General features: G+C 42.3%; 1 protein-coding gene across 1 annotated transcript in view; it reads left to right on the top strand.

Moving 5' to 3' along the window:
• The window catches only part of LOC137284335 (uncharacterized), a 73,592-nt gene that overhangs the window by 3,259 nt on the left and 46,309 nt on the right, over positions 1 to 24,024 (top strand). The window contains exons 5-17 of the mRNA XM_067816104.1: positions 1,408 to 1,761; positions 2,073 to 2,406; positions 2,905 to 3,045; positions 3,231 to 3,298; positions 3,754 to 3,898; positions 4,486 to 4,514; positions 6,482 to 6,646; positions 7,258 to 7,484; positions 7,767 to 7,802; positions 10,089 to 10,144; positions 11,645 to 11,668; positions 16,784 to 16,860; positions 18,136 to 18,195. Coding sequence (XP_067672205.1) covers positions 1,408 to 1,761; positions 2,073 to 2,406; positions 2,905 to 3,045; positions 3,231 to 3,298; positions 3,754 to 3,898; positions 4,486 to 4,514; positions 6,482 to 6,646; positions 7,258 to 7,484; positions 7,767 to 7,802; positions 10,089 to 10,144; positions 11,645 to 11,668; positions 16,784 to 16,860; positions 18,136 to 18,195 — 1,716 coding nt within the window. The remainder of the gene's footprint in view (positions 1 to 1,407; positions 1,762 to 2,072; positions 2,407 to 2,904; positions 3,046 to 3,230; positions 3,299 to 3,753; positions 3,899 to 4,485; positions 4,515 to 6,481; positions 6,647 to 7,257; positions 7,485 to 7,766; positions 7,803 to 10,088; positions 10,145 to 11,644; positions 11,669 to 16,783; positions 16,861 to 18,135; positions 18,196 to 24,024) is intronic.

Genomic DNA, 24,024 nt, shown 5'->3' with positions numbered 1-24,024 from the left:
CTCACTGTATGATAGTGTGTTCTTCTTGAGTGGCTGTGTTTAATCACTGTATGTCCTCTCTGTACATCTTCAGTCTATGTCCTCTCTGTATGTCTTCAGTCTATGTCCTCACTGTATATATTCGATCCATGTCCTCTCTATATCTCTTCAGTCTATGTCCTCACTGCATATCTTCCATCCATATCGTCTCTGTATATCTTCAGTCCATGTTCTCTCTGTACGTCTTCAATCCATTTCCTCTCTGTATATTGTCAGTCCATGTCCCTGATGTATGTCTTCAATCTATTTCCTCTCTGTATGTCTTCAGTCTATGTCCTCACTTTATACCTTCAGTCCATGTCCTCTCTATATCTCTTCAGTCCTCACTGTATATATTCAATCCATGTCCTCTCTGTATATCTTCAGTCTATGTCCTCACTGCATATATTCCACAGTCCATGTCCTCTCTATATCTCTTCAGTCCTCACTGTATATATTCAATCCATGTCCTCTCTGTATATCTTCAGTCTGTGTCCTCACTGCATATATTCCATCCATGTCCTGTCTGTATGTCTTCAGTCTATGTCCTCTCTGTATGCCTTCATCCATGTCCTCACTGTATGTCTTCAGTCTGTGTCCTCACTGTATGTCTTCAGTCTGTGTCCTCACTGTATGTCTTTAGTCTGTGTCCTAACTGTATGTCTTCAGTCTGTGTCCTCACTGTATGTCTTCAATCTATGTCCTCACTGTATGTCTTCAGTCTGTGTCCTAACTGTATGTCTTTAGTCTGTGTCCTAACTGTATGTCTTCAGTCTGTGTCCTCACTGTATGTCTTCAATCTATGTCCTCACTGTATGTCTTCAGTCTGTGTCCTCACTGCATGTCTTCAGTCTGTGTCCTCACTGTATGTCTTCAATCTATGTCCTCACTGTATGTCTTCAGTCTGTGTCCTCACTGTATGTCTTCAGTCTGTGTCCTCACTGTATGTCTTTAGTCTGTGTCCTCACTGTATGTCTTTAGTCTGTGTCCTCACTGTATGTCTTCAGTCTGTGTCCTCACTGTATGTCTTTAGTCTGTGTCCTCACTGTATGTCTTCAGTCTGTGTCCTCACTGTATGTCTTCAATCTATGTCCTCACTGTATGTCTTCAGTCTATGTCCTAACTGTATGTCTTCAGTCTGTGTCCTCACTGTATCTCTTCAGTCTGTGTCCTTACTGTATGTCTTCAGTCTGTGTCCTAACTGTATCTCTTCAGTCTGTGTCCTCACTGTATGTCTTCCGTCTGTGTCCTCACTGTATGTCTTCAGTCTGTGTCTTCTCCGTAGGTCCTGAACATTCCTCCCTCTCTGAGCCTTACTGTATGTTTTACATTGCCTCTTTGTATTGTAAGTTCCTGTATGACCTTACTATGTGCCTTCTCTGTGCTCAGAGTCAGCCCCTTCTGGCCTTATCAGTGGTGTGTCCACCAAGTGAATCAGGTGATCGGGACAGTGGTGACTCGGAGAGACCACAGTTGAGTGATGCTAGTTCAGTTGAGCTGGATGGCAGTGTGAGCCACCATGACATCACTAGCATGCCCATCAGAAGGCGGTATGGGGAGAGTGCCTCATCAGGAGCAGGATCGCTGATGGCAGCTCTGAAGCGAGCAAAAGTGCTGCGGGAGATTGAAAGGCGGAATAGGGAGACTGAACAGGAGGCCACACCCGAGCCTCTCTATAAGCATAAGCCAATCATATTTGCTGAGAGTGAGTCATCATCACCAGAGGAGTCATCTGATGAGGAGGTATATAGGTTGTGTATATCTGCTCTGTTTACAATATCACCAGGCACTGTATCTGTAGTAGACATTTGTAAAATCAGTACAAACTAATGTGACTGTGTTTTCTGAACTGAACATTAGTCATACTGTGCAACTGTATGTATGTGCTAATCCCAGATAATTTATCTACTCTCATGCACTCTTCTGATTATTCCTAAAACAACAAACACATGTAAACAGTATCAAAATGAGGTGTTTGTGAGACATCTACATGCATATATAATCTTGTGAGATATTTTATCACTTTTCATGCTTTTTGTTTCATTTTCCACCAGAGCCATGACAAGACATCCCAGGCTCAACCTGAGTGGGGAGCTTCCAACAGCCAGGTTGGTGAGCAGCACTCAGACAAGGGGGTTGAATCCAACAGCAGGACCAGTGACCAGCACTCAGACAAAGGGGTTGAATCCAACAGCCAGACCAGTGACCTGCACTCAGACAAAGGGGTTGAATCCAAGATTGAGACCAGCGACCTGCCTACTGCCTCATTACCAACTGAGGAACCTCCACAAGTGGAACAAATGCCAACCTTTCTCACAGAGGTGTCCACTCCTAAAAGCAAGGTCACAATCTCAACACTTAATGATGGAGGCAAGAGACCTGTGCCAGGTACTTTCAGTAGAACATAGACAAGTCAAACATAGTTTGCTCCTGGTAAATCGTGTGTACGGAATACAAGGCTTGACTGACATTTTGAAATTGGTCTCTTCATGCTGAAATACTAAGCCTTCCTATGGCATCTTTATCAGTGATGCAGTTACATTATGTCATGTGACTTTCGTCACATGTATGTAGTAGTTTCATTTCAAAGTTCATTTTCTTCACCCTAACAGAATCACATTTAGTTCAGTGTAAATCATCCATAGTCCTCTCACTGTTAATAGTTGTCCTGTTGTTTTGTTCAAAGGTAAGTTCGAAATCTAGTTTAGGTTTACAATTTCTTTTATTAGATAGTTCTGCACATGCTTATTTCCACTGCACAACATCCTGTCTTTGTGTCACATGTTATGTTGTGATTGCTGTCACATGTCATGATGTAATGCCGGCAGTTGTGGTTACGCCAAAGCTCAGTCCCTCCCATTTTGATGTAAAGTCTGCACTCTTCAGGTGAGGATGCGGCTGAAGACTACTGGAGCTCGGAACATCATAGGTTTGAACTGAGTGAGTTTGCAGAGGTGATGCGTGATGTGGACCCACTTTCCTACCACAACGTGGGTCTGGCTGTACCAGGAACATTCATTAAAAAAGGTCAGGGCTCACATATTATTTATCCGTGATATCAATTTCTGTTGCTGTCAGAAAAAACAAAGATGGTAATATTGCTAAGTGAGGAAAAAATGGAATTAGCGATATGTTTCTTACTTTCTGTTTATCAAAGTATAGGACAGACTTTAAGGATATAATATGTTGCTGAGGTGAATATCTTTTTACAGGGGACTCTGAATTTGAGGAGTTGCCATGGCGACCACATCGGAAAGGCAGTGATATCAAAGATGTCCATGTAAGATCAATCATGAGGGTGACAAGCAGGAGCTAGAGCAAAATCTGTTAGCTGCATATGTCTCATCTTAGATGAGCAGAAGTAATGGTGTTTGTAATAGTATTCAATGTTGTTTCAGTATCCATAATTCCTTATGAATGATGAGAAAGACCATTCAGCACTACAATAAAAGAACCTGTCAAGGTACAGGTTAGAATATTGATCTTCAGGAACCCATACTTGTTGAAAGATGCGACTAACAGGATTGGGTGTTCAGTCTCGCAAACTTGGTTGACACATACCATCAGTTCCCAGTCTGCAGATCGAGGCTCACGCTGTTGATCACTGGATTTCATGCCCAGACCTGATTATTTACAGAATTCCACCATGTAGCTGGAATATTGCTGATTGCGGTGTAAAACTAAACTCACCCACCTACTCACTCACTCCAGTAAAATAAATAATTTTATCTATAGCGTGTTGCCCTGGACAAACTAGCGACACGGATCCATGGGATGCAGGACAAATTGTTCAATGCTGCCATGTTGTCTGTCAACCCCACCCGCAGAAAGACAAACATGCCTCGGGAGGTCAGCTTCCTGCAGAGTCTGGACAGTCAACGTAGGTAACCAGTTTCAGCCCATGTATGAGAGAGTGACACCTGTTGATTCATGTATGAGATAGTGACACCTGTTGATTCATGTATGAGATAGTGACACCTGTTGATTCATGTATGAGATAGTGACACCTGTTGATTCATGTATGAGAGAGTGACACCTGTTGATTCAAGTATGAGATAGTGACACCTGTTGATTCATGTATGAGAGTGTGACACCTGTTGATTCATGTATGAGATAGTGACACCTGTTGATTCATGTATGAGATAGTGACACCTGTTGATTCATGTCTGAGATATTGATGCCAAATATAGATATGGCCCCATTGTTTTTACTGACAGACAGGAAGCAGCCGAAATCAGTGGTGTGTGGAATAGCTCTGTCTGTGGACAGTAAACAAAGGAAACTCAGCTGATAATGCTCTTACTTAAAGATCACCTTTGTCCAGTAAGCTCTTTCATCTGAAAACCCTCTATGTTATATGATACCATAAACAACACAAAATACAATGTTCTCAAGATTTGTTCACATTTTCTGTCTGCAAGATAGTTTCATCTGGTGTCATTGAGAGAGAATGTTTTGTGTTTACAGAGTCAAATAAAGGTGCTGCTCCCAACAAGGTAAGTCAAATTACATGCCATATGTTGTCTACATGATACTATCCATATGTTGTCTACAAGATACATGCCGTATGTTGTCTACAAGATACATGCCGTATGTTATCTACATGATACATGCCATATGTTGTCTGCACGATACTATCCATATGTTGTCTACAAGATACATGCCATATGTTGTCTACATGATACATGCCGTATGTTGTCTACACGATACTATCCATATGTTGTCTACAAGATACATGCCATATGTTGTCTACAAGATACATGCCGTATGTTGTCTACAAGATACATGCCGTATGTTGTCTACACGATACTATCCATATGTTGTCTACAAGATACATGCTGTATGTTGTCTACAAGATACATGCCATATGTTGTCTACAAGATACATGCCGTATGTTATCTACATGATACATGCCATATGTTGTCTACAAGATACATGCCATATGTTGTCTACAAGATACATGCCGTATGTTGTCTACACGATACTATCCATATGTTGTCTACAAGATACATGCCATATGTTGTCTACATGATACATGCCATATGTTGTCTACACGATACTATCCATATGTTGTCTACAAGATACATGCCATATGTTGTCTACATGATACATGCCATATGTTGTCTACAAGATACATGCCATATGTTGTCTACACGATACTATCCATATGTTGTCTACAAGATACATGCCATATGTTGTCTGCACGATACTATCCATATGTTGTCTACACGATACTATCCATATGTTGTCTACAAGATACATGCCATATGTTGTCTACAAGATACATGCCGTATGTTGTCTACACGATACATGCCATATATACACAGACTTGAGAATTTTCTGTGAATCCGCACATTTCCATGTTTTTGGTTTTATTTTGACCATTTCTGAGATCAATGTAAATATGCTGTACACATATGACAGGGGTTAGTGAGAGGGTGTAATGTCGAAAGGGAAGTGCCATTCCTGAAACATGGAAGTGTTTGCTGACTATGTACGGAGTTCATGTTTCTAACGTGGAGAGCAAACCAGCGAAACCTACACAATGTGTTGAGTTTCTGAACCTCAGTTCTTAGTAAAGAACACAGTCAGTTAACTGTTCAAGTGGTAATGTATAAGGAGTGAATTGCCGTACCTTTGCGTCTGTGGTAAACAGCATTTTGTGGGAAAATGGCTACCATTTTCAAGCAAGGTGAAAATAACGATCGTCTTTTAGACATTGACTCATGTGGTCCATTGACTCGGCTGGACGGGCAAGGTTTCTAAGTGCTCCCCTCCCCTTGATTTTTCAATGTTTTTTACAATTTGTCATTGTCATGTCAATACATGTCAATACACAATACATGCCATACATGTCTATATGATACATGCTGTATTTTGTCTACACGATGCATCCCCTATGTTGTCTACACAATAATGCCATACGTTGTCTGTACGATACATGCCATACATTGTCTATACGATACATGCCATACATTGTCTGTATGATACATGCCGTATGCTGTCTGCACAATGCATGTCGTATGTTGTCTACACGATACATTCCATATGTTGTCTTCACGATACATGCTGTACATTGTCTACATGAGACATGACATATGTTGTCTATATGGTACATGCCATACGCTGTCTATATAATACATGCTGTATTTTGTCTACATGATACATGCCATACGTTGTCTACACAATACATGCCATATGTTTTCTATACCATACATGCCATATTTGTCTACATGATACATGCTGTATGTTCTCTATACGATACATGCCATATGTTGTCTATGAGATGGTTCTCAGAGCCTTTGACCTGGTGATGGAAGAACATGCTCATGGTGTGCCTGGACAATATTTTAGTTACAATGGACAAGTACACATTCTCCCTATCTTTAACATTGATTTTTCCCACTGTAGTGGCAGCCATGGCTGGACATTGCACAGTGAAAATACACTTGTTATCAAGCAGGCTTCCTGGGACCTAACAGCTGCTGAGTCCCCAAGGCCACAGACCATTGACACTGTCGTCCTGCCAAGAATTGAGGAGAAGCGTCTGGGGACATCACTATCTGGACGTCTGGTGTATTACCCCAAACCCATCCCACCTCCTGAAGTGCTGCCCATTACACGAACTGTAAGTCTCACCACTACAGTCACTCTATCACATGGATAACAGCTGAAAATAGATTTTCTGTGCATTAGCTTTGTTGTATTCAGAGCAAATCTTGGCAGTTTTGGCTACAAATGATTTGTCATAACAAATGACCAGTGTGTTCAAGTTATCAGTAATCATCAATGTGTCATATAGTAACTGACGCCCACCCCAAACAGGTACATTAAATGAGGCCCACCCTCCATAGGTACAGTAAGTGAAGCCCGTCCCACACAGGTACATTAAGTGAAACCGACCCCACACAAGTAAATTACATGAGGCCCACCCTCCACATGTATAGTAACTGAAGACCATGCTACACAGGCGCATCAAGTGAGGCCCACATTCCACAGGTAAAGTATTTGGAAATCTGTTTTCCTTAACTGGATGGTCATTTTTCACATACAAAACGCGAAGTTATAGGCATTTTTGTCTCGTATTCAGATGGCTGAGCACTACCTATAATTAGCAAGGTGACACTGAGTTAATATAGAGAAGTGTCAATTTGCAAGTCAATGATGAAATATATGAATTGAAAAAGCATATACTTTGGCGATAACATGGGTATCACAGATCAAATTTGTTTATTTTAGAACCAGAACAAAGTGTACCCAAAGCTGACCAACCTGTATGTTGACCCGGACGCATGTCAGAAGGAACCAGCTCAGAGGCTGGTTGACCAGCGCAACCTGATGGAGGAGACGAAACTGGTGCTTTACCGTGAAAAACCCAAGCCAAAACCCATTGGCCCCAGTGTACATGAGCGGAGGTTCCAACGAATGTTGGACAGAGACAAGACAGCCAGCAGCAAGCCCTCAGCGTGAGTTAAAAGAGAACATGAAATATACTTTACATTTGACATCTTTTGAGTTGGTATTCAGTGGCCTATTTAGTATTCCAGCTTTGAGATTATATTCTAAACAATCAAGTTATTGATATTTTGTGAAGTTATCCTTACTAGGGACAATACTGTCACATGTGATATGGACAATCACACCCCCGTGACTTGTGATTGGGACAATGTGGTTGTCACCAACTGTATGGAAAAAAGGGTATTAAGTGTTATAGAATGTACTGCTTACTTGTATCTCCTTGTTTTCAGCCCATTCATATTCCACTCTGAAGATGATCTGTTCAGGTATCAGAGATTTTGTAGAATACAACATGCAGGTGTACCTAGATCAGTACTGTAGACAGGTGTAGCAAGATCGACACAATACACATGTGTAGCTCGCTCAGCACAATAGGCTGGTGTAGGTAGATCAGTACTGTAGGCAGGTATAGCTAGATCAGTACAGTAGGCTGGTGTAGGTAGATCAGTAGTGTAGGCAGGTGTACCTAGATCAGCACCGTAGACAGGTATAGCTAGATGAATACTGTAGACAGGTGTAGCAAGATCAACACAATACACATGTGTAGCTCGCTCAGCACAATAGGCTGGTGTAGGTAGATCAGTACTGTAGGCAGGTATAGCTAGATGAATACTGTAGACAGGTGTAGCAAGATCAACACAATACACATGTGTAGCTCGCTCAGCACAACAGACTGGTGTAGGTAGATCAGTACTGTAGGCAGGTATAGCTAGATCAGCTCAGTAGGCTGGTGTAGGTAGATCAGTAGTGTAGGCAGGTGTACCTAGATCAGCACCGTAGACAGGTATAGCTAGATGAATACTGTAGACAGGTGTAGCAAGATCAACACAATACACATGTGTAGCTCGCTCAGCACAATAGGCTGGTGTAGGTAGATCAGTACTGTAGGCAGGTATAGCTAGATCAGCACAGTAGGCTGGTGTAGGTAGATCAGGAGTGTAGACAGGTGTACCTAGATCAGCACTGTAGACAGGTATAGCTAGATGAATACTGTAGACAGGTGTAGCAAGATCAACACAATACACATGTGTAGCTCGCTCAGCACAACAGGCTGGTGTAGGTAGATCAGTACTGTAGGCAGGTATAGCTAGATCAGCACAGTAGGCTGGTGTAGGTAGATCAGTAGTGTAGGCAGGTGTACCTAGATCAGCACCGTAGACAGGTATAGCTAGATGAATACTGTAGACAGGTGTAGCAAGATCAACACAATACACATGTGTAGCTCGCTCAGCACAACAGGCTGGTGTAGGTAGATCAGTACTGTAGGCAGGTATAGCTAGATCAGCTCAGTAGGCTGGTGTAGGTAGATCAGTAGTGTAGGCAGGTGTACCTAGATCAGCACCGTAGACAGGTATAGCTAGATGAATACTGTAGACAGGTGTAGCAAGATCAACACAATACACATGTGTAGCTCGCTCAGCACAACAGGCTGGTGTAGGTAGATCAGTACTGTAGGCAGGTATAGCTAGATCAGCACAGTAGGCTGGTGTAGGTAGATCAGTAGTGTAGGCAGGTGTACCTAGATCAGCACTGTAGACAGGTATAGCTAGATGAATACTGTAGATGAATACAGGTGTAGCAAGATCAACACAATACACATGTGTAGCTCGCTCAGCACAATAGGCTGGTGTAGGTAGATCAGTACTGTAGGCAGGTATAGCTAGATCAGTACAGTAGGCTGGTGTAGGTAGATCAGGAGTGTAGACAGGTGTACCTAGATCAGCACTGTAGACAGGTATAGCTAGATGAATACTGTAGACAGGTGTAGCAAGATCAACACAATACACATGTGTAGCTCGCTCAGCAGAATAGGCTGGTGTAGGTAGATCAGTACTGTAGGCAGGTATAGCTAGATCAGCACAGTAGGCTGGTGTAGGTAGATCAGTACTCTAGGCATGTGTAGGTAGATTAGCACTGTAAAATGGCATAACTGGATCAGTACTGTCTGCATGTGTATCTAGGTCAGTACTGTGGGCAGGTGTAGGTAGATCAGTACTGTGGGCAGGTGTAGGTAGCTCAGCACTGTAGGCAAGCGTAGCTAGAACAGTACTGTAGGCAAGTGTAGCTAGATCAGTACTGTAGGCAGATGTAACTAGATCAGCACTGTAAGCAGGTGTATCTAGGTCAGTACTGTGGGCAGGTGTAGGTAGATCAGTACTGTGGGCAGGTGTAGGTAGCTCAGCACTGTAGGCAAGCGTAGCTAGAACAGTACTGTAGGCAAGCGTAGCTAGATCAGTACTGTTGGCAGGTGTAGCTAGATCAGTACTGTTTGCAAGTGTAGCTAGATCAGTACAGTAGGCAGATGTAGCTAGATCAGTACAGTAGATTGTTGTATGTGTAAGATGTGAAGGGCATGTGCGACTGGTGGTTCTCTTTCATCTGAGTGTACATGTGCCTGTCTGTTACAGGAACCAACATAATCCTAAGAGTACAAGTGTTACATACTTATAGATAATTTGACTGAAGTCAGTTTTGGCTGAACAAGCCATCACCATCCAATTGTTAACTTTTTTTGTGTGTATGTGAATCCTCTTGTATTGCTGTGATTTCAGAAGAAAACTGAAACAGACATTTTCAATGGCAAAGGCCATGGCCAAGATGCAAGGAGGTGAGCATCTGTTTGTATGTATTGTTGACATTCTAAAGGTATGAGGGAGTGAAGCACGTTTGTGTGTATGGTTCAGATGGTAATGCACATGTTTGTGTGCATGGTTCAGATACTAAAGCACATGTGTGTGTCTGGTTCAGATACTAAGACTCATGTTTGTGCACATTATTGAGGTAGCAAAGCATGTTTGTGCATGGTTCAGATAGTAAAGCACATGCTTGTGTGCATGGTTCAAATACCAAACCACATGTTTGTGTGTATTGTTGAGGAAGTAAAGCACATTAATACAAGACGATATTATGGATGACAACTTCTTTAATTCTTTTAACACGACGTTTCAAGGTTAATTCTTGCCCCTTTGTCAGGTGGATAATGAGCATAGGTAACATTGCAGAATATATGTAGGTGTACATGAAGCCAGAGAGGTAAGACGTATATACAAGCACATAAATGTAGTTAGGTATATACAATCACAGGGGAGAGATGAAAGGGAGGAATGTTTTAACAGTACATGGTTGTTTACACAGCTGATAGATTGAGCGTCTGTGAGTCCTTGTTGACACACCAGGCAGAGGGTAGGTACACGCCTTGATCTCTATTGATCAGAGGTTCTAATGTTCTGATGTTGATTGCTTCCCAAAGCTTCCTTCTCCGCCAATCACTGATGTTGGAAGCCAGGATCTCAGTGTTTTTCCAGTCGATGGAGTGGTTTGGATAGTTGACGATGTGTTCAGAGAGGGCCGATTTCAGATCTAATTTTCTTACTGAAGTTTTGTGCTCTTTGAGTCTGATGTTGAGTGGTCTGCAGGTTTCACCTATGTAGCTGCTGCCGCAATCACAGTTTATCTTGTAGATGCAACCTCTGGGGTTGGGGTTGGTTTGATCACTGCCACCTCTTCCATTTGCTCTAAGGATGTTTTTCAATGTCTTATCAGAATAAAAGGTCACATCAACACTGGGTAGTTTTTCCATAATGGCGTCTTGTATTACCTCACCAATTTCTAAATGCCTTTGAAGAATTTCAAGTAAAGCACATGTTTGTGTGCATGGTTGAGGTAGTAAAGCACATGTTTGTGTGCATGGTTGAGGTAGTAAAGCACATGTTTGTGTGCATGGTTGAGATAGTAAAGCACATCTTTGTGTGCATGGTTGAGGTAGTAAAGCACATGTTTGTGTGTATTGTTGAGGTAGTAAAGCACATGTTTGTGTGCATTGTTGAGGTAGTAAAGCACATGTTTGTGTATTTTGTTTAGAAGGTGTTCATTAAGGGCTGTTGATGTTCTTATATGTCTCACCATAGTTTGTGTCCTAGAATTATCTCTTAGTATCAACAAACCCTTTAGAAAAGATGTTGTCCACACCACTGTTGAGGCTTCATCTATAGTGATGGACTGTTTCCATAGCAGTAAGAACATAACATCCTCATCCCAGCTCATTAGAAACAAATGTTACAAAATGTACTTCCGGTATAGTTGGATACACTGATGATTTTCTTGACAGAAGACAAAGACTCTGAAGACTCAGGTAGATGCATGTGCCTTCTAGACAGTGATGCTTATAGTATATCGCCGTGTACAGTGTGACTGACATGTATAAAATGGCTATCGGACACTTTTTGAGATTTCTGGTCAGAAAATAGTGTGAGATCTTCCTGCCCCCACTTATAATGTAACCCTTCCTCAATTCTGTCTGTTTTGGTACAAAAAACTAACCACATATACGGCTATATACAGTATCGCATGTGTCCTTGAAGACTATAACGCTTATCGCATGTGTCCTTGAAGGCTATTGTGCTTATCCCATGTGTCCTTGAAGAACATAACACCTATCGCATGTGTCCTTTTAGATTATTACACTTGTAGATGTAGATTATAACATATTTCAAATGGCCTTGTAGAATATAATGCATATCCCATGTGACTTTGTAGACTAAAACACATCTCCATGGCCTTGTAGACTATATTAACACTTTTCCCATGTACCTTTGTAGATAATAATGCTCATCCTATGTGTCTTGTAGACTATAACCCTTAGCCCATGTACCCTTGTGGACTATAACCTTTGTCTCATGAGTTCTTGTAGACTATAACACTTATCTCATGTGCCCTTGTAGATTATAACCCTTATCTGATGTATCTTGTAGACTATAACCCTTATCTCATGTGTCCTTTTAGACTACATCCCTTATCTCATGTGTCATTGTAGGCTACATCCCTTATCTCATGTGTCCTTGCAGGGTATAACCCTTATCTGGTGTGTCCCTGTAAACTATAACCCTTATCGCATGTGTCTTTGTAAACTATAACCCTTATCTCATGTGTCCTTCTAGACTGTAGTGCTTATCCCATGTGTACTTGTGGACTATAACCCTTATCCAGTGTCCTCGTAGAGTATATCCCTTATCTCTTGTGTTCTTGTAAACTGTAACCCTTATCTCATGTGTTCTTGTAGACTATGACCCATGTTTCATGTGTCCTTGTGGACTATAACCCGTATCCAGTGTCCTTGTAGCCTTATCCAGTGTCCTTGTAGAGTATATCCCTTATGTCTTGTGTTCTTGTAGACTGTAACCTTTATCTCATGTGTTCTTGTAGACTGTAACCCTTATCTCATGTGTCCTTATAGACTACGGCCCTTATTTCAAGTATCATTGTAGACCATAACCCTTATCGCATGTGTCTTTATAGACTATAACCCTTATCTCATGTGTCCTTATAGACTACGGCCCTTATTTCAAGTATCATTGTAGACCATAACCCTTATCGCATGTGTCTTTGTAGACTATATCCCTTATCCAGTGTCTTTGTAGAGTATATCCATTATCTCTTGTGTTCTTGTAGACTATAACCCTTATCTCATGTGTCCTTGTAAACTATATCCCTTATCCCATGTGTTCTTGTAGACTATAACCCTTATCTCATGTGTCCTTGTAGACTATACCCCTTTTCTCATGTGTCCTTGTAGACTATAATCTTTATCGCATGTGTCCTTGTAGACTATATCTCTTATCTCATGTGTCCTTGTAGACTATAACTCTTATTTCATGTGTCCTTGTAGACTATATATGCCTTATGTCATGTGGCCTTTTAGACTATGTGACTTTTTTCAAATGTCCTTGTAGACTGTAACCCTTATCTCAAGTGTCCTTCTAGACTGTATCCCTTATCACATGTGTCCTTGTAGACTATAATCTTTATCTCATGTGTCCTTGTGGACTTTAAAGCTTATATCCTGTGTAGTTATGCATTGTTGTATAGTAGATTATGATGCTTATATGATGTGTCCCTGCACACAATAGGACTTATCTGTGTCTTTTTATAATCTTGTGTCCATATGATTACACATATCTGATGTGTCACCATAAATGACACATTTCCTAACACATAGTAACGCACAATAACCTAAATCCTGTGCTGCAGTACATGATTGTCATCATCCAACCTGGCTGTGGCCAATTCTGGCCTGTATCTATTTGTCTATGTATCTATTTGTAACCAGTGACAGCTACATGTTACGCTACCCTTTGGTAATCACCCTATTTTTTATAGGTGTCCAGAAATGTTCAAAAAGGAGATTATTTTTCCTTATCTTGACTCATGTTTATTATTCTTATCTCCTTCTATGTAAGTGATTGTGGACACCTGATTCCCTTGTAGTTCCCTTACAGAAGATACAAAACTTCACTCACCCACCCTTTCCCACCAAAACAGTCATGTGACCTGCTATGCTTGTTACTCTCTCCTTCAACACCCATCAAGCTGGTTGGGCAAGCACTGGAGTCCCGTATTCAGCACCATAATCAGGGTTAGGGTTAGGGTTAGGGTTAACCCTAACCCTTGTTACTATCTCCTTCAACACCCATCAAGATGGTTGGGCAAGCACTGGAGTCCCGTATTCAGCACCATAATCAGGGTTAGGGTTAGGGTTAGGGTTAACCCTAACCCTTGTTACTCTCTCCTTCAACACCCATCAAGATGGTTGGGCAAGCACTGGAGTCCCGTATTCATCACCATAATCAGGGTTAGGGTTAGGGTTAGGGTTAACCCTAACCCTTGTTACTCTCTCCTTCAACACCCATCAAGATGGTTGATATATTTAGATCTTGATATATTTAGATCCTTTTTCCAAATTAACCTGTGTATGGCTTTTGGCTGTATTTAGCTTTCCTCGTATGTCAAAATTTTGAGTAAATTATCCATATTTTGTTACATTTATTTATTATAATGTAGTTCGTTTACATTTGATGAAATCTTGCAGGGACAGCAGAGATGTATGTTTGTTTACATTTGATGAAATCTTGCAGTGACAGCAGAGACCGGCGGCTGATCCTATCTTCCAGTGCCCATCATGTATTAGTCCACGTTCTTCCTGCTCTTAATGCAGATACTGCATTAATTGCAGTTTAGTCGTTATTTCTGTTACATCTATAGATATGCAATGGACCAGGTGAGGTAGTCATCTCAAGTCACAGGTGATAAATCTGGAGATAATGCTGGTACCTGTAAGTAACTGTGGGTAACTACTGCTGAAATAATTTGTAGAGGTCTGCACAGTGCCTTCTACCTGGACGATGGGATACAAGTTCATCAAGGAGGCAATCAACTCAGCAGCTAGAATTCACCATCAAACTGCTTGCACAGTTGGAATGGCTAGTAAACTTTGATGAAGTCAGAGTTAGAACCAAAGCAAGATCTTCAGCTCCTTGGAATAAGGTAGATCACAACACAGAATTGTATTGTTGTCCCAGAAGATCATTGGGTCAAGATCCATGCCATGATTCCAAAAGTAGTCATTTCATGGCAGTGTCTCCACAGTCTACTCACCTCTGCTCAGGACCTGACTCACAGAGGAGGACTACAATTACATCCGCTGCAGTGTTTCCTGGCAAGACACATGGACAGCACGGACCTAATCCCTCTATCAGACAGTCTCAAGACATACCTGTTATATGATAGACTACAGTCAAATGTCTACAAAGGGACCTGTTTAGAAGAACCAGTCTTTGACACATACCTCTACATAGATGCATCACTACAAGGATGGCGAGTGCATCCCAACAATGAAGTGGTATCAGGGAAGTGTCGAATCAAGAACGACATCTTCACTTCAACCAGTTGGAGATGAAAGCTGTGATCAATGGCATACAACCCCGGTCGAGACCACTGAGCAACCGAATGCTCACAGTTCACACAGACAACTCAACAGACAGGAATGAACAAGATCACCAAACCTGCTTTAGCTCACCTTCCAGCTGTTCAACATTGTTCAACGAATTAAACATCTGGTTGAAGGCGTGTCGCATCCCAGGAACAAAGAACGTGCTAGCAGACGCTCTGTCTCAGCCACTTCATATATCACTCAAGGAATGGATGCTCCACCCAGAGGCATTCCAGCTCATCATAATGAAAGTAGGATCTCCCACACAGACCTGTTTCCCAAAACAGTCAACAAACAACTACAGACATTAGTATCACCACTACCAGATCCTCAAGCCTGGGCAACAAATGCACTGAATGTGTCATGGGAAGGACTACATGCATACGCATTCCCGCCTCCGGTTTTACTACCTCAAGTGCTATTGAAGATCAAGCAGACCAGTGTGCTTCAACCCCTAACCTCCACACAGAAGGCTCTTTGGGTTTCCCAGCAAACCCAGGGTGCTAGGGCATTTTCGGGAGAGAGTGACACACATGGCAAGTTGCATGATGGTTTTGGTGGGAAAGGATTCAAGGGAGGCAACACAGAGGAAGGAGATAAGCGTAACAAGCACAAGTCAAGATAATTATAAAATATCAGTTTTACTTTAAAAAAATTATATGATTGTTCAGGACACATCTGACCCATACGGGTGGTCCAGGCTCTCATGATCAATGACTGCATAACCACTGCTGAGGATAAAGCAAGTTTCTTCTATTGTCTTCAGTGTATTTGCCATGTTTCTTCTATTGTCTTCAGTGTATTTGCCATGTTTCTTCTATTGTCTTCAGTGTATTTGCCAAGTTTCTTCCATTGTTTTCAGTGTATTTGCCAATTTTCTTCCATTGTTTTCAGTGTATTTGCCATGTTTCTTCCATTGTTTTCAGTGTATTTGCCAATTTTCTTCCACTGTATCAATGTATTTGCCAAGTTTCTTCTATTGTCTTCCGTGTATTTGCCAAGTTTCTTCTATTGTCTTCCGTGTATTTGCCAAGTTTCCTCTATTGTCTTCAGTGTATTTGCCATGTTTCTTCTATTGTCTTCAGTGTATTTGCCATGTTTCTTCTATTGTCTTCAGTGTATTTGCCAAGTTTCTTCCATTGTTTTCAGTGTATTTGCCAATTTCCTTCCATTGTTTTCAGTGTATTTGCCATGTTTCTTCCATTGTTTTCAGTGTATTTGCCAATTTTCTTCCACTGTATCAATGTATTTGCCAAGTTTCTTCTATTGTCTTCCGTGTATTTGCCAAGTTTCTTCTTTTGTCTTGAGTGTATTTGCCAAGTTTCTTCTATTGTCTTCCGCGTATTTGCTAACTTTTGTTATGGAGGATGGATTTAGTTTCTTGAAATGTTGCCATTGTTTTCAGAAGTAGATTATCAGGATTTCCAGTTTGGACCATTGGACATTTGTCAGCTTTTGACTTTGACCATTGTGTTGTTTCAGCTGTCAGCAAATGGGGCAAGATGAAGCCCAAGTCTCAAGGGAACCAGTACTCTGGTCTCCGATGGGAAAGAGTGAAGGTAGGACAGTGTCTATATCCAAGGATAAGGTGAAAGTACTGTTAATTTCCAGTGTATATGGTGGTGTTAATATCCTGTGTATATGGTGGTGTTAATATCCTGTGTATATGGTGGTGTTAATATCCTGTGTGTATGGTGGTGTTAATATCCTGTGTATATGGTGGTGTTAATATCCTGTGTATATGGTGGTGTTAATATCCTGTGTATATGGTGGTGTTAATATCCCTGTGCAACAACTGGTCGTCAGATCACCAAATGCAACCAATTGTGCTTTGGGGCGAGTAACTTTTGATATAATGGGAATGTTTGTCACCAGTCAAAAAAATACTGGGCGAGTATAATTTCTATAAAATGTATCTATTATATCATTTTCAAAATGATTTTATCACCTGTCAATTGCAAGTTGTTAGACCTATCACTATACATGTATATACTTCCAGGTATACAATGAAGTAAGCCTGCTTTTGACTGGCTTAAATGATGTACAGTAGCCAATGAGAATGCATTGTTGTATACAATGACTATGATAGTCTTTATGAAATAAAAACATTTGAAGTCCACTTGAGACCAGGCAGTAGATTTGTCAAAAAAAGATAAATTTTAGAAACCTATCTAACTTCTCATTCATATATTAAATCTATCATTTTTCACAGTGCCTAAAAGCACTTATTATGTTTCAGTTTAAATGTTATCAACAGGATTAAAATTATAAACTATTTTATGTTTTTGAAAACAATGATATTTGGAAATATTTGACAGAGGCTCCACAATGAAATCATCAAATAAAGTGAATAAACTAATGAATCGAATCAACAACAGCATACATAAGAGCACGCACGCACGCACGCACGCACGCACGCACGCACGCACGCACGCACGCACGCACGCACGCACGCACGCACCCACACACGTACCCACACACGTACGCACACACACACACAGGGGATACAGTCATTTTGACTTGTATTTTCGTTATTTTTATTTGGGCCACCTAAATGTGATTTAGGCCACTAACTATCAAAAAGTGGTGGCCAGACTTGAAACATTTAGGGCCACTAACGTTTTTTTGCAAGCTACTATCACTGATATCCTGTGTATACAATGGTGTTACTACCCAGTGGAAGTGGTGGTGTTAATATCCTGTGTATATGGTGGTGTTAATATCCAGTGCAAGCATGGTGCCGTTAATATCTAATGTAACCAGCGCAGTGTTAATCTTCAGTATGGAAGTGTATAATGTGTGTGGTGTCTTTCACTAAGTAATGTATATTTCAGACCCTTGTCCACTCTAACCTGGTCTCTACTCGAGTGGAGGAGAGGAGGGATGCTGCCAAGGTTGGTTCAATACACACAACACACCACAGCACAGCAGCACACATAGATACCATGCACCTTGGCAGGAGACACAACTACCACACAGCAGAGCAGGACACACAGCTACCACACATCACAGCAGGACACACAACTACCACACAGCACAGAGAGACACATAGCTACCACACAGCACAGCAGGACACATAGCTACCACACAGCACAGCAGGACACACAACTACCACACATCACAGCAGGACACACAGCTACCACGCAACACAGGAGGACAGCAGGAGTAGTATAGGGAATGATAGTTCTGGCTCACTTTCAAGAAATGTCTCTACAACGCCTTATTTACTAAATAAGACGTTGGTGGGCCCCTTAGCTCTTGCTACTATTACCCCTACTACAAAAAAGTTGGCGGTAATTACTGTGCCTTGGTAGGAGGTAACACTGTGCCGTACGGTACGATCAATAATTCTTCTCTTACAAACCCCCTACCCGGCCCATCCCTCAAGTAGTACAAGTTAGGTTCGTCGGCTTTCATATCCACTTTATCTATGTTGTAAGTTTTGACTGACCATATAGGATCGGTGGCTCGCTTACGGCTATCGCCCTCGTGTTCCCCTATGTTATGTTTATATCGATGAAACAGTTTAACGTGAACCGCCTACGATCTCTTTGGTGTTCATAATAAAGGCTTGCTGGGCTTTTTGTATCCCCTGTTCTATGTACTTTTTTTTCTCGTCCTCGCTGATAGCAGACTTACGAGACTTGGACCGAATATCTTGTTTCATTCCGTTATATTTTTTGAGTTCAGATAGGATTGAACGAAACTCCTCTTCTGAGATCTTACTGTCAGAGAGTGCCGTGGAAATTCGCTCACTCACTGTGTTCAGCTTTGCTTCGGCCAGAACCCTGATCTCGTCGTGTTTCAATGCCTTACGATTAAGTCTGCGTGATACTAACTTAAGCGCCAACCCTACCAACCCTGTCACCCCAGCCGTTATTTCAATACCTAGCACTATAGGTGCAGCACCGCCCCTAGTCCCATGCTGGTTGCCATAAGGGTAGTGTCAGCCCCGTCCACGATATTGAAAGCTCTATTGTACTTCTTACATAGTGCTTTCCGCGTGTCACGGTCTTGTTCTAGTTGACGTTTCACATCACATAACTGCCTCAAGCGGAACCCATCTACGGTTTCCAACGTCTTCGCTACTTCCTCTACGACTGGGTACAGACCCATCCTATAATATATATTATGAAAGATATTTTAATTGGGTTTCAGTTAATAGTCTATAAATGAATTTGAAGTCTACAAGATCTATCTTATCAGTCAGGGTAATAGGTGAGAGGCTAATATACCTTTCTGTTGTAATAAAAACCCCACTGAGACTTATTAAGTGGTTTATAGGACCCCCGTAGGAATCCTGTTGTATAACAATACGACAATATTGGTCTATGTGTTCGTCAAACCAGTGTATTGACACCCCGGGTAAAATTTGGTGTGCTCTTGAGGTGTTTTCATTGTCTAAATAGAAAAAGAAGACTTCTATGATTAGTGTGAAAGGGGCTGATATGCTAGGAAGATATCTGCTATAACCACTATTGCTAAATGTTAATTTATTTTTTCCTACAGACTTTAACTTATGTTTTTCGATACCAACAGTTATCATGTATGATTTACTCTCTGGAATGAAATCCCCGAGCCAGATACCGTTGTTCCTAATCTTAGAGATCAATACATCTTCGCTTAATGTGATATAAGGTGAGGTGAGTGTTAAGTTGATCAACCATTTAGGCTCTTTAAAATCTGATAACGACACCCGTCTGTACACGTTGTCTTTGAAGTGCAGGATATATAATTCATCTTCCTCACCAGGCTGATCGAATCCCTCCGTATCTCCTAAGTCGTTAAGTGTAGTGTTGGGATGATGACTGGTCATTATTATACTATTACGATATAATTTCCAACTGGTTTTCTGATAATAATTCAGGGGTGAACTTCATACCCATGAAGTGTATGTTGGCAGGCAGGAAGATATTGGTTAGTGATATCTTGTTTTCCACGGTCACGTTGACCCCCTGCAGACTGGTGTTGGAGCCGACACCCACGAGCACGTAAATGTTACAAACTTGATACTGGTGTCGTTTCACCCACCCGAGTTTGATCCCCTTCACGATTTCGATATCATTCCCCGATGGTTCCCCTAGGTAGACTTTAATGACCAGTGTTGAGTTTGCCGGTAGATCCTCTAGTATAGTGACCACACCTTCGAATTCAGACACCAACTGCAATTTCACGTTTTGTATGGCCGGTTTACTCGATAGCATGTGGGCTGCCATAGTGTTGACTGGGCTGACGACTACGCTACGTCTCTGAGTTGGGACATAAGCCACGAGCAGGGTTCCATTGTTCACGACTTTGTTTAGGTGGTTGTCTTTGTTATCCGTAAACACGTAAGGGGAGACGAGCCTAATATTGAGAAACCAGTCGTCGTTATCGGGTAACAACACCCACTTGTCATCTTCGGTGAAGACGAGCATATATGGTTTGTTTCGGGCGACGGTAGTGCTCTCAACATCGTCTAAGTCGAACAGTTTACCACCGAACGATGGGTATATTATCCAGTTATTATCACCGGTGTTGACAAGGGAGTACTTAGTGTTTACTGTTGCTCTTGTGGTATCTATCATATCACTTAGGGCTCCACCGGAGGGGATTTCAACGCGTTTGTAAATGTTGTTTTTCAGTTGCAAGGCGTACGATGTACCATCTACTCCGGGAGCGTCGAAACCGCGCGTGTCTCCGAGGTCGGAGATCCCGATATTGACGCATTTTTTCACTCCGGGCCCTTGTGCGCTGGTCATTTTACATGAAGCGTTAAGCTGAGGTATCCTATATTTACAGGATTATGATTTATATCTAACACCGATATTGTCAGCTCAGGTATGTTGCCCTGGGTTAATCTCTTATACTGCCGTGGTGAAAACGACTCGGTTCTACCGTCGTTGTATTTCTCAGTTTTCACCGGCACTGCTCTCAGTATAGTGGAAGGGTGACCTCCTTGAATGTTGTACGTTGTGCTCACCTGACCGAGATGAATGTACAGCTCTCGGTACGGTACTAGGCCAGGTAACTTCGTGCCTGTGATGGTTGTTGTTGGTTTTATCTCGTCAGGAGACATACCGAGTATCCTCGCTAATGGTCGGCCGAGCCTCAAGGGGTTTCTTCCGTTGTTGATTAACACCACTGTACCGTTTGAGTCGTTCATCTTGAGTTCGGCTCCCAGGGGTTTGAAGACCTCGTCGTTTAGAGAGCACACGCTGTAGTAGCCGTCAGTTATCTGACTGCGAGTTCCACTGACGAACAGCTTATTGTTGCTGGCGTTGATGTTAGTCCATTGCGGTAGGTAGGTGATATCGCAGAGTGCGACTTCGAGTTGACCTGACGTGTTATCGATCGCGTGCGTCAGCTGAACGGCCTCACCGCTCGTTATCCCTGGAAGTGTTATGTACATATTATAATATATAAATTATATATTATAATATGGATTTAGCACACTTGAAAATCGTGGTGAATGCAGATGGTACGGGGTTTAAAACAACCTTTATTAATATCTTTGAAAACTATATCGTATCCGTTAATAACGCGCAGGCGGTGGTAAACTGGAATCAAAACCCAATGCAGTTTTGGCAGAACCAACTCAACTTTGCTGTGTGGTGTGCGACGACAGGGTCGGGTGTGACACCAGACTACGGTATAGATGAACTGAGTAAGGCGGTTATTTTGTTTCATATTTATTATCAAACGAGACGAATATTGAAGGAAATAAGTGCTCCTCTTCCCCAAGATAAAGCGTGGAGTATGACGAATAACCCCTATGATAGACGCGCTTATGAACGTGTTTGTGGAGAGTTTGAGATTCCAACGAATAAAGACTTTCGCCTTCCTGGTGTGAACCATGGTCTCGGTATAGTTCTCGTGTACTTCTACAGGTCCGGAACATATCAGGCCGGTTCTAAAGATGGTTCATACAACCCAAACCGTCATACATTTACAGGCCCCACAACGAATGAAAAGATCCATGTCAGCTGTATAAAGCAAACCAATCCTGATGCAGCCACAGCCTGGACTAAAATGATTTCAAAAACATCGAAAGGATTCACTTGTGCTGGTACAATACGCTTGAACGACTCGATTCGAACGTACGTGTGGGCGCTGTTGGGTGCGCAGTCTATGACGCGTTCCAACATCCTCGGTAAGGGAACTGCTTACGACGCTCAGACACAGTTCGTTTCCAACGTTGAGGATGCTATCAATTCTCCAGTTGATCTCCCGAGGGCCATCGACCGTTACCAAAACGTGTTAGAATACGCCAGATCGAAAGTCAATTACGTATTCGGCGTGGGGTTGTACATGGCTCCGAGTGATATGCAACTGAGAATAAAAAAAGTGGTGGGTTATAACAACAAAATAGTCATAGCCACGGCGGATCAAAAGTTGGGTATCAACCCCGATATTAACACCCCCTATATCCCACACATCCCACCACGTGAAAAGGGTATAGTGGCGCCACCCCCGGAGTCTAAAGTTCATGTGCCCCCCACACACCCCCATATTCATGTGGGGGTACCCCCCTATCAGCAGCATATTGATAGTAAAACGGCCCTGGTGGTTGGTGGGGTAACTTTGGGACTTATTTGGTTAAAGATTTCTTAGCCGCTACGTACACCAGACCCGCCACGGCGACGATGGCTGCCCACAGGTTTTGACTGAGCCACATGGCAGTTTTAGACAGAGCGCCCAACAACCACGAGACGATGCTACCCAGGATGCCGGGAAGGGCTTCGGCGGCTTTACCAGCCAGTTTAGCTAGGCCTTCCCCGAGTTTTTTTATCCAGTCTTTAACACCACCGCCAGTTGGAGTTCCCCCGCCGCCGGCAGGCCCCACAGGGGTACCCCCTGTCAGTGACACCACCAGGGTTGATATAATGAAACCCAATGCAGTCAGAATACTGGCGATGGTGATCCCTTGCTCCCGGAACAATATCCGAATCCTGTTGGCTAAAGTTGTATCCTCATTCAGTATTCTATCGATTGTTTCCCGAATACGACTGATCTGGGATCGAAGCTGTTCACGATTCGAGGAAGCGGCTTCCAATCGTGTACGTCTCTCGTCTTCTAAATCGCGTAGTCGTTCATTGATGCGACGCTTCATATCATCGTTTTCAGTTTCGTTGAGTTTGGTTTTTTCCCTAGCGATGTGCTCGTCAATTTCGTTCAGTTTCCCCATGTTGTTCACGAGTTCCCCACGCACGCGTTTCACGGCTTCGTCTAAGCCGTACAGTTCCCTTTCCGGAAAGTCAAACCCTGGTAACGGTTTGTCCCAGTAGGTGCTCAACAGTTTTTCTATGCTGTCCGAGGCTTCTGTAGCACGCTCTGGTGTCATTTCATCTCTAGTGGTGAGGTGGGATCTGGTAGCTTGCAGATCTTCAACAACGGCCTTAGGTATTGCACCAACGTAATCATGCATGTTTAGATGTTCACGGATAAATTCGACACCATGGCGGCTGGCTAGAGTTGACAAGGCCAGTGGTTTTTTATTGCGCTTGTTAAAGAGGTCAACCCCTGGGTCAGACTTAAGGCGTAGAACACCCTTTGTATCAATAAAAAAATTATCAAGGTATCGGCCCTGTGGATCAACGTAGTATTTATCACTTCTTAAACTTTCGTAATAATCATCTACCGTTGTTGCTAAAAGTTCTTGGTTCAATGGTGAACTAGTAAATGAGGTCTCCTGCTCATCATCGAATGCCTGGGCACTAGCGCCCGGCATCTCCGTCATATCT

Source organism: Haliotis asinina, chromosome 5 (assembly GCF_037392515.1).
Source record: "Haliotis asinina isolate JCU_RB_2024 chromosome 5, JCU_Hal_asi_v2, whole genome shotgun sequence".
In the NCBI taxonomy this organism is placed as follows: domain Eukaryota; kingdom Metazoa; phylum Mollusca; class Gastropoda; order Lepetellida; family Haliotidae; genus Haliotis; species Haliotis asinina.
The sequence above is the reverse complement of the archived record's forward strand: the minus strand, read 5'-3'. Positions and strand labels throughout refer to the sequence as shown.